The 12,181-nt window shown below is 36.4% G+C and overlaps 1 protein-coding gene across 1 annotated transcript in view; it reads left to right on the top strand.

Annotated features, from left to right (window-relative positions):
- Nucleotides 1-778: 778 nt before the first annotated feature.
- The window catches only part of LOC149260317 (ATP synthase small subunit 6, mitochondrial-like), a 31,483-nt gene continuing 20,080 nt past the window's right edge, over nucleotides 779-12,181 (top strand). The window contains exons 1-2 of the mRNA XM_089379835.1: nucleotides 779-1,347; nucleotides 1,456-1,501. Coding sequence (XP_089235961.1) covers nucleotides 1,227-1,347; nucleotides 1,456-1,501 — 167 coding nt within the window. The 5' untranslated portion in view covers nucleotides 779-1,226. The remainder of the gene's footprint in view (nucleotides 1,348-1,455; nucleotides 1,502-12,181) is intronic.

The raw sequence follows: 12,181 nt of genomic DNA on the forward strand, positions 1-12,181 counted from the left end.
ATGACTCCTTGTAACATCTAAATGAATTGTGTGTTTTTTTATACAAATATATATGAAATTTTAAATATTAACTATTTTTTGTTTTCTTTTAAATTTATGAGGTTTGTCCATAAATTTTATTAATATAATTATATTTATAAGATTTTTTTAATTATTATAATTTTAAGGTTATAAATGAAAGATATTTTTGTGATTTTTTTTTAATATATGAAATTTTAAATATTAATTAACTTGTTTTTTAAATTTATGAAGTTTATTTTTTCATATTTATTTATTACAATTATAAATTTATGATGCAAATGATCAAATAACAAATAACATAATGTGAATGTGACTTTACAAAGTGAATAATTGACATAATTTTATAAAATAGTCCAATAAAAATATATAATTATGTATACAAATTTTGTCAATATAATTATATTTATAAAATTTTATTTTTTTATAAATAAAAGATGTTACCATATTTTTGTGATTTTTTTGTATATTAATAGATGATATTACACACATTAACTAATTTGTTCTTCTAAATCTATATTTAATTTTTTCACATTTATTTAATACAATTATAAAATTACCATACAAATTTAAATAACAGAAAATTAACTTTACAAATTAAATAATTAACATACCTTTATAAACTTACACAATCACCATATATCAATCACATCAACACATAATCATTTCCATTTAAAAATAATTTTATTTATATTTCTAAATTGTACATGTCACGAGACATAATGTTTTACCATAAAAATATTATTTAGTCGAAGGCTACCCTATTTCAACCCCAGGCGGATGTACTCGTGTTGACTTTTAGTTTTTGACGAATGGAAGGCGATGATTGTGTTTGAAGCAAATATGCTTCGTCTGAGTCTCAAAGCACCGATGAGATTTCCCCCGCAGGACTGTTAAGATTTCCCCGCACGTTGAAATTTTTATTTTTAAATATAATTGGAATCGTCACGTTGCGCGATCGGCTTGTGACAAAGAAATTGATCTGATTTCGCCGGATTTCAAATGTGTTGAGGCGAATTGGTTCACGATCTTTTGTCATTTGAATTCTAACAGTGCTACTCTTCTTTGTGCCATCTCCTTCGTTTAGTTACATTAATAGCATTGTCCATTCTTCTTCATAGAAGAAAGCCTCTGAAAACTTTTATATTATACCTACATTAGGTTAAAGAAGTTTGTCATTCTGGTAGGGTTTCGTCAGGAGCAGAGCAATGGGCTTGAACGAGCCAATGAGGGTGTTTTTGAGGAAGGAATTGACCAGAAACTGGCCATTTCTGGTTGGTTTTGGCATTACATTCACCATCGTAACCAAGATGTCTCTTGGCTTGACAGGTATCTTCCCTGATCTCCGTTACGTATTCCTTTGCAGTCTTGCCTGAAGTAAAGGAGTAGTTGATTATCTGTATATATTTACGGTTTGTTGATGGTCTGATTTCACAGAGGAGGATGCAAAAAATTCCCCTTTCGTGCAGCGCCATGGAAAGAGGTATTTGATCTTACTAATCCAAATTTCAATATTTAGATTTTCAGGTCCCCGTAGATCCCCGGTTTTTGAATATTATTCCCTTTCCAGTTCATGTGGATTTACTAGTAACATGCTAATTGGGATTTGAATTTTGCCATTTAGAAGGATATTGAGATTTTGCTTACAACTCGCTGCAAATCCATAGCCATAGAGGCAGTGATTTACGTTTTCACAGCGAATGTTTTGGTTATTGCCTATGAATCTTTTGTGGCTACGGATTTTTGTTGATGAATAAAATTGCTTGACTTTTAGGACGGCACTACTGTATACAATCACACTGAAACTAATTCATAATTAATAAAGAAAAATTTGCAGCCCTTGACCTGCCATGAGTAAACAATTCTCCTCCTTCTCGCCAACATATATTGCCATCTCGCGAACAACATGGTGAACTCTTATACATTGATGCTCTGATGCTCTGGATTCAGCCGAGCAAACATGATACCCTTGTCAGCGGTAGCATTTTGCAAGAAGCAACGATCTACAAGAAGGTTCACGTAGCTTTGCCCAATGGCCATGTCCATTAAATGGTTCCCCTGTTTGCTTCTCACAAGAGCCTCTGCAACCCACATCTGCACTAATTCCTGCACAGAGATTTTTTATTTTCCGCATACATGGCACAATATAGGAAGCAAATTTTGATGTCTGAATTGGGCAATGCATCATAACACCATCTTAATAGTGGATAAAGTTGTGGTTCAATGCGAGGATGCAGAGTATCTGCAGAAGAGGAAGAATCTGCATTTTTAATGGAAGATAAAGAAATCTCCCATTCATCTACTCTGCTTTTTCCCCTCATTGCTGCGGCCACTAAGGTTATGGCCAAACCAAAACCTTTACACTTGTCTGCATTATTCTTAGCACAGTTCTCTCTATCCATAGGAGGAGCAGGGTTGTCTTTGAAAGCAATTCTTCTGAATAATATCCATGCTTCATCTTTAGAGAGTGGTTGTTCTAGCTGTTCTGCTTCATCTGTAGACCCTTCTCTTTCATCCCTAGAGGCTTCTGCGTCATCCATAGACTCTTCTGCTTTATATGAAGAGGTTTCTGCTTCATCTCTAGAGGGAGGTCACCACGACTCTTGTGCTTCATCTACGGAAACTTCTGTTTCATCTTTGGGGAGCGATTGTGTTGACTCTTCTGCTTCATCTGTAGAAAGAGGTTGTCCTTCTCTGGACTCCTGCGTGCTCTCCAATTCCATTTGCATCAGATCCCTCTTGATAATGAGGTGCGAAGTAGAAGTAACAAACATTGAAAATTCTTGTTGAAGGCCTTGAAAGAGGAAATTAAAAGGTACCTTCCATTTTTTGTCTTGTTCAGTGGATCTCCGGCGGTTGCCAATGAGACAGTCCAGACGCCGCCCTTGTTGTTGTGATGGACTGTAGGTATGGAGTATGGTATTGGCCTCTGTAAGGGATTTATGCAGCAGTTGCAACCAAATCTTGAGGCACTCAGGGGCAGCTTTCTGTTGATCTTGAAAGACAACGCTTATATCTAGCAGAAGATTGTGGACAGGCCTTAACTCGGTTTGCAGAATCTGATGGTTTTGCTCCTCCTCAATAACATCCTTCATTAGGGGAAGGATTGGAGCAATGACTGGGGCGATGACAGCTTCACGACCTCTAACAATTACTGAAAAGTCACTTTCAAGGGCTTGAATGAGGTAATTAAAACGTACCCTCCAATTTTTGATTTGTGTTGACGCTCTCCCAGGGTTGTTGCTGAGACAATCGAGACACCGTTGCCGTGAATTGGAGCGATGGTGTATGCTTTTGGTGTGTGTGAGGCAATTATGCAGCAGTTGCAGCCACAACTTCAGGGTCTCAGCGACCGCTTAAGGCAGTTGATCTTGGAGGAAAATGGTAATATAAGGTAGAATATATTCCATACAGATGAAATTAGCTTGCAGAATTTCATGGCTTTCCTCTTGCAGAATTACTTCTTTCACCAGTCGGTTGACTGCTTCAACACTGATCAAAACGTTGTTTTTGGTCATACTATCCATGGCTTTCTTAACGTTCTTGTGGCCTCACAAAAAAGAAGAGCAGAGGAGAGGGAGAAATGCCGGGAGGGCGCGAGAGGGCCAAAAAGCAGTTGTGATTGAGAGGGAGGGAGAGGAAGGAGCAATCAGTTAAATAGCATTCAACATTTGCATTGCCACACAAATTCATAATTAATAAAGAAAATTGGCGCTATATGTGCATGAAGTGAATGGATTGTTAAGGGAATGCATTCTGATATTATGAGCAAATATCAGTGGGGGATGTGGAACTTAGGTTTCCAGGTGAGGGTGTAAGATTTATTTTTCCCGTAGAAAAGCTTTGCATCACTATTATTTCAAGTAGAAATGGTAGTGATACATTTAGGGTGTGTCTGTGGGAAACACAAAGCAAAGTACAAGAATGTTGATTCTTCAGTTTTAACAAAATCTTAGAAGATCAGGGAACAAAAAGGAAGTTTCGTTCTTTCAGCAGAAATGCTTCTCACCATTCAGAACTTGAACACGATCATTTAAAGCCCTGGTGGAAGTCAGAAAATTAAACTAGAAACCTCTTGTAAACAAAATCCTTTAAACGTCCAAGGATTGTTGAAAACGAGACATGTTTTAAACAGTAAGAGAAAGATCTGCTAAGGGAAGATCTGATCATTGCCAAGGTGAGTGTGCAAGATCATACCCATACAATTTAGCATATTTTTTTGCAGACAAGTAAATATTCACAAACTTACCTATTTTAAAATGGAGCAAATTATTTTGGTTGGAGCACATTAAGCTATCGACCCTAGAGGTTCTAATATGTGATCCTTCTATTGGCTTAGAAACTGTCGACAAATGTCGAAATCATCAATAATGTATATTTATACAATACTAACAAACGTTTCCAAATAATAGATCTTTACGACTTTCACACTTCCTTGGTTGAGAGAAATAATCTGGGCAAAACTTTTAAGGATATTAAGGTAGGTGCTATCCCAAGGGTTTTATAGGCCATAAATGACCTTTTTATCTTTTATTTTTATTCTGATTTTATTTGGAAACCCTCGTGCACTTCCCCACATTTGTAGGTGGTACATAGTGCAAACTGGTTAATGCTGACTATGGTGCCTCATGCAGTAGGGACATTGAGTGAGACATGCAACAGAGGCAGCAAGCTTTGGAAATCAACCCTGGGATCTCTTGCATGGAGCTCAAAGCGCGTAACTGCTTGAGCTAGCCAATTGGGCTTTTTGAAATGATCTTTTTATATTATTAGGCGAAGCACGATAAGTTCTTCATATTGCACCACAAGAACATAATACATATGGTCCATCAACAAGAGTAATTCACATGAACACTATTCATGAATTTGGCTTTTTGGGTAGGTAAAATTTTTCAACCAATTTCTTCTAGCAAAGGGCTTTAAGGTCAAGGAGGTTTATGAGTGGCCATCTCAAGGGTATGTGCTCTAGAGTTGCAAGGGTGACTTGGTAACAATCATGCAACACAATAAATTCAAGAGAGGATAAATTAACCATTGTCCAAGAGCAACCTGAGAATGCATGGGGTTAGTTATAGATATTCTATAATTTTCCCTTTTAATTATTGTCATAGGTCCTTAGTTTATTGGTTTTCAAGAAGAATTGGTTGACGTATAGGTTAAAACTTTATCCACTTTGTCAAGAGAAACAAGCTTACTTCCAAGACAGTTGAAAAGTTGGCATGTGTATACAGTAATCTCCACCTAGAGATAGGAATGGCTTCAAAAGTGTTGAAGTGAGATGTTGCGACAAAGGGAGATGGTGATTATGTTGAAGGTATTATGTTCATTATGGACATGATCAATTTTTGATTGATCAATGAGATGTGTCATTGAATTACTGTTTTCCAGTTTCACAAGGGGTGAGAAAAGTCAAAGATTCATCCATTATGCTACATGCCTATTTATTTATATGTATGCGTTGCTAATTAATTGTTCAAAGATATGTAGGAGTTGTATTTTAGATCTTTAATTTTTAAATATTTAAATCTTTTTCTTTGAATGTTGTCCTATTGCCTCAACTTGAGGTAACATAGATGTTTGTTTATTAACTTAACAATGCCATCGAAATACTTTGTATATTGTGTAGAAAATATAACCTCCATGATTAGTGGGTCATGTGTTGTGCCATTCTTGGTTATTAGTTTACTTGGTTTTTTAGATCATGTTCTCCATTTTCTTTCACCTTAGGAATTCAAGTTGTTGATTGGCTTGGGTCCTCCTCGAGGAAGGGTGCACTTATGTGAGGGAGATTGTCATGCAAGGATGGCAAGTTGCTTATGAAGACTTAGTTAATGTGGTGCAATAGTGATTAATAGGTTTATGCATGGGAGAGATTCTCATGCATGTTAGTAGTTACTTCTCTTATGCGGTGTTATATTTTAGGAAGCTTATGCACGCATGACGGCTTACTAGTCCACGATGTTGTATTTTAGAGGGTGTAGGTTGTGATGCATGTAGGGTGCATCATATTTGCAGGTTGTCTATTCTTGGAGGGCACAATTTCAAAGAAGAGAGGCACATGCATGAGAGAGATTATCAAGCATGCGTTCATGCATAAATATAATGAGTTCTATTCTCAGGGTGCACTACCCAAGAAATGATTCATTGGAATTAAGGTGCAATTACAGGATGTTACTCATGCATAAATGGGGTGCTCCACTTGAGGCCATTTATGGCTTGTTTTGTAACCTTATTTTCCTCATCTTATACAATGAAGATAAAGTTGCACTAGTTAAATAGATAGAGCATGAAATTTTGCTTTCGTGTGGGAAGAGTGCGTGTTACATTGTATGATGTTTTAGTTGATCTAGTTATGTAGAGGGATTTTGCTAGTGTGGTTTTTTAGTAAGGGTGTGAGTGGAGAGTGTTGTTAAGCCTGTGCAATATTTCTTTTATAGTTGATGAGAAGATATGTGATTGATGCTTCAAATTCTAACTTATTTGTCTTATTTATGGAATTATGTTATGTAAATTTAACCATTAGTTTTCTATAGGTTTGACTTGACCTAGTGATATGCATTGTCTACACTCTTGAGTTTTCATATAGTGCTTTGGTTTAAGCAAATTTGTTGTTTCATAATCTTTAATTGAAAGTTGGAGGAATTAATTTTGAGAGCAGATTTGGACCTATGATAGGTTGTGGGAGTGATGCCCTAGAAAGCTTCAAGATTTGGAGCCAATAGATGTCTAAGATAGGTTTCGGGACTTGTGAGAGGTTGGTGGTGTAATGCTTGTGATACTCCATTGTTTGGAGTGGTTTGTGCTGAGGATTGAGCTACTTGTGAGAGGGAGTCGAGAATGGAATATTTCAATGGATGTGATGTCCAAGAAGCTCTAGAGATTGGAGTAGATTGTTGTTTGTGAGTAGTTGTCGTTGGACAATTTTCGTGGGTTTGATGCTTATGAAGCTCTAGTGATTGTTCATAAATTTGTGAAAGGTTGCTTGCCCTAGTGATTGGAGTGGATTTGTCACCTAAGATAGGCACAACTAAACTTGTGATAGGTTGATGATTTTTTGTTGATCTATTTTGTTTGAAGTAGTAGGAATGGCTAAGTTTGGGATGTTTGATCCTAGAGAGTGTCATTGACTAGAAGGATCTTCTAAATTCACCCCTTGGAAGTGCAAACTTGAGATGTGGATGGAGGAATATCCTTCTAGCTTTGAGGAGGCACATGCAAAATAGGTTTGTGGGATTCCATGATGAAGGAGAATGATTATTTGGAGATAGTTCCAAAATCTATTGTGGAATCATTGATCGTTTTCAAGCATGCATCTAATGTGAGCATTGAAGAGTGCAAAGGCAAGTTTTTTGCTAGAGGATTCTAAGAGTGAGGTTGGGTTGGCCTTGTTGAGACTTTTGCTCTGGTTGCTAGGAGTGTATTATTGAGATATGTTTGCAGAATGAAGAAGGTTCATTATGGGTTGATGCATGCACCACAAGCTTGATATTTTCGGATGAATGAGTTGTTACTCATGTTGAGCTCTTCCAATCTTTGTGCATTGCAGGAAGTCTTGAATTGCTCATATTGTAGTGTATGAAGAATTTGGCCCATGAAGTTAACATGAAGGACATTGGAGGTTGGCAAGTTGTTGATGAAGTCATCTTTGAACAAGGGAATACACTTGAAGATTCTGAAGAGGTTTTAGAGTATAGAAGGGAACAATGGCCTAGGGGTATGTTCATATTCACAAGTAGTCAACTTTATATTGAAGCCCCTAGGAGAGGGGACGTTCAAGATGAAGAAGAGTAGCTTGGCTTGGTGGAGAACATTTTCCTTATAAAGAGGGATGTTAGTTTACTTGGTTGCGTTGATTCTATTGTCCATTTTGTTTCACCTCTAGGGATTTGAATTGTTGAGCTTGGCTTCCATTGGAGAACGAGTGCACTTGTTTGAGGGAGTTTTTCTTGCAAGGACAGTGAGCTGCTTATGAAGACATAGTTAATGGGGCACAATTTCAAGGAAATGAAGTACATGCATGAGAGAGATTCTTATTTATTCTTACCTGCTTACATATAATGCGTTCGATTCTTGGAGGGCACATTCTCTAAGGAGTAATTTGTTGGACCTAAGGTGCACTTACAAGGGAGTTACTCATGCAAAAGTTGAGCACACTACTGTAGGCCATTTATGGCTTGTTTTGTAACTTTTTTCCTCATCTTATATGAAGGAGAGGAGGATGCGCTAGTTAAATGGTCACAGTGTGAAGTTTTCTGTGGGTAGTGTGCATGATACGTCAGTGGTTGTTTTAGTTCATTCAGTTTTGTCAAGAGACTTTGCTAGTGGCGAGCAAGTGTGGATTTGCAACAAGGGTGTGAGCAAAGAGTGTTGTAAAGTCCATGTAATATCTATTTAATAGTTGATAAGAAATGTGATTGCTGCTACTAATTCCAGTTCGCTGACTTGATTTTGAAAAGTTTGTTTATGTAGATCTAACCATTAGTTTTTTGCTAGATTTATCTAACCTAGTGATATGTAGTACCTACACTTTCTAGTTTTGAATGTTCATATAGTGCTTTGATTTAAGCGGATATGTTGTTTTGACACTTGTTTCCTAAGCTTCAGATGTTAGTTGTAGGAATTAATTCTTTGTGTGTAGATTGGATTATCACGAGGTGAAATATCTACATTGTTGACCCTAAAATTTTTCACTTTGGCAAGAGTAGTGTTAGATGGATCATCTAGATAAATCCACATAACTTGCTAGTGAAATTCCTAATATTTGTGCAAATATCTGGTAATGAAATATCTACATTGGTGACCTTAAAAGTTTTCACTTTGGCAATAGTGTTATATGCATCATTTAGATAAAAATTCCAAATAACCTCTTAGTGATAATTTTGATATTTGTCTACATAGCACTCTCAATAAACATTCATTTTAGGGGCATATGCAAAGGGATGGAGTTATTATTTAGGATTAAAAGTGAGTTATCGAGCACTTCTTATTTTTAATAGTTAAGGACATTACAATAACTTTTAAGAGGTAGATTCCGAGGACATTACAATAAATTTTAAGAGGTAGATTCCAATGCCTCAACTACAGAAAAGGACATACCTCCTCCTAGATACAAAAGATTCCAGGAGACTAGTGTAATTTGATTGCCCAATTTGCTAATGTTTGCTTATTGTAGAGAGAAGATACATGTAATGTTCATGCCTAATGTAATGTCCCCATTTTTAGTTTCCCTTATGATGCAGCTAGGATGGGTTTCTAGAGTTGGTGGCAACTTGGTTATGGGAGTAAGATTTTGTTATCAGTGGGCCTGGAAGGTTTTGGACTCTGGAGGAGTTTTATGGGGATCGCTTCACAACATTTCATCATGATGGCTAGTTTCACACAATTAATTCATGGTTTTGTTGCATTTTGACAATTCTCGTAAAATAGGGTTATTAATTAAATACACTCAAGGTGTCATTTTGGGAAGAATATTTGATGAAACACCTTAGTGTAATAGCTTGATGGAACACAAATGAAAAGATATACAATATGGGATGTTGAAAAGTGACTTTCAGTGGCTTGAGGGATAATAGAGGCATATTTACCAGTTTCCTACATTAAAAGTGACTTTAATTAGTCATTTAATTAAATAAAAGAAGGGGAAATGCCTAATCAAGGAAAAATACCAAGTGACTAAAATTAAATAAAATAAAAAGTCACTTAAGATAAGGATAAGCAGAGAAGCTTGTAGATGTTGAAAAGTGTAACTAGGTTAGGTCTTCATAATGAAATGTAATTATGATCTTTGTAAATGATGAAATTAGATAAAGTTAATTTTGTATGCCTTGCTTCATTGGTTTCATGAGCAAGAGATTGTATTTTATTAGTGGCTCCCATTGAGAGCCTTAGGATTTATCATTAGAGTCAAAAGGATTAATGTCATGAATGAGGAGCTCTTCTTGAGCATGTGTCATATATATATGTAGTCTATTAAAGTGTCTAACAACCTTCCAAAAGACAAGCATGGTCCTCTCTTGAAGTCTGCCTCCAAAACTTTATGGAATAAGACATCTTGGCTCACCTAAAGGGACACACCCCTTCGCTATATGTCATGTCGGCTTATATACAGGACAAACTACTATAAATATGTGGTTATGATCTTCGCATAAGAACAATACACATGTTTGATTTTCTTCTGAGATTTTTGGACAGTTTCTTTGAGATTTTCGGGTGACAGTACAGAAGCAAGTTCAGATCTCGGGTGGCCCAGTGAAGTATTACAGTTCAGATATTTTAGGAGTTTGTATGAAGTTCGGATTTGTCCCTCTGTAAATTCGGGTAGACAGGGATAGTGAAAAATCTGAGATTTGGATGATTGATTTGAAGAAGAAGTTTTGGTACCCTAAATAGAAAAACTTAGTTTGGAGAGGATGCTACAGTAAGGTGTGATGTATAGGATCTATATATAATTCAGATCAAAGTGAATAAGTGACAAGTCTGCAGTATACACAATGATGAAATAGTGCCTCAATCTCGGTGGAACCTCAGTAAGCGTCTTGATGCTATATCTGTGCAATCATAGAAGAAAGATCTCGGTGATATGACAACATGGAGATCTCAGAGATCGAAGTGGAAGAGGAGTCAAGAAGAATGGTGACTGTTAAGAGAACACATGTCTTGGTCTTGGAAGGGCTAATAGGTCAAGGGTATTGGTCTTGGTATTTGTCAATTGGAATCTCTATAAGAAGAATTTGTGTGGGTTTTCCTCTCAAAGAGTGAGAGGTTTTTGGCCCTGGTTTGTAGCCTACATGATGTGTCTCTTGTATATTTTATGTTCATGCATTGGTTACTGTTTGATGAATAAGAACACTAATAATCTAACATGAAGAAGATCCTAATCTAAGAAGTAAAAATCATTCACAAGTAGTCACTAATGGAAGAGAAATCCCCTAATGCCATTGCCCTAGATTTCTCAACATGGAATCAGAGCTAAGGTGCTGTAGTCGAAGGAAGGGCATCTAATCAAAGAGACATTCAAGGTTCAAGTTCCAAGGAAAGGCATCAAAGCAAGTTGAAGGTTATCAAAGCAAAAGATCAAGATCTACAATGAAGAATCAAACCCTAGATCAAAGATGCAGTCTACAACAACAAGAGTTTTTGTTTCTATAGACATCATCAAAAGGCCTTAAAGACCCTCATCAAGTTGTCTAGAAGACAAGATAGCTCGAAAGACTTTAAAGATGAAGATCACATCATCTTGGAAAAAGTCGAGAACCCGTAGAAGCATTTCTGATCTACATTACACGAGAAGTCGAAGTATATTGAAGGCGAGAAGGCATTGTCATCATTTTCAAGGTTATAAATCAAGTAAGGATCCTCTCCTTGTCCTTGAAGAAGTTCATCCAAATAAGCAGCAAATCATTCTCATCAAAAGGAACAACCTTCTTTATTGAAGAAAGGCTTTTTCATTTGGAAGAAGATCATCCAAGAGGGAGCACTATTACATCTTCTTCAACCATCGTCAAAGTGATCAAGTTGAAGATTTCATCTTCACTTGTTAAGTATCTTTCATTGTTTAATCAATTTGGTAAAATGACTTCGTCTTTGCAAGAAGATCTATAAGTTGGATAGGTCCTCAAAATTCCTTGCATGAAAAAGGAGGATAAACATAGTCCTCTAAGAAGGTGAAGTCACTGAACACAATAAAAGGTCTCCTCTGAATTCATGGAAAGGGATTCTTATGAAAGATCCCCTCATATAGCAATATTGGAGACCTCAAAGAGATGCATATTATAAACTCTTAAGAATACTCTTTGAAGAAGCGAGAGAGAAGGTCACACGACTTAGATTTGATCTACACAAAAAGTAAAGGTATCAAAGGATGAAGGGTATCTTCATAAGATCCCATCTACAAGATCTAGGAAATAAGATAATCATCATTGATTTATAATGTACTAACTGATAATCAAGGTAATAGATATCCATGGGATAAGAAAGTTACCTCATTCGACAACTTGTGATTTCTATGCAAGATAGAAGAAGACAAGTTGAGGGCAAAAGTGTTGAAGGTTAAGGACTCAAACATTTGCTGGAAGGAAAGGAAGTTTGGAAAATTTTGGTTCTCAAAAAGAAAAGAAAAGCATAGCTGAATGCTATGGATGCAAAGACTATGAACATTATAGGA

The sequence above is a fragment of the Pinus tabuliformis genome, chromosome 6 (genome assembly GCF_031772625.1).
Source record: "Pinus tabuliformis cultivar Carrire ecotype Pingquan chromosome 6, CPIR1, whole genome shotgun sequence".
NCBI lineage: Eukaryota > Viridiplantae > Streptophyta > Pinopsida > Pinales > Pinaceae > Pinus > Pinus tabuliformis.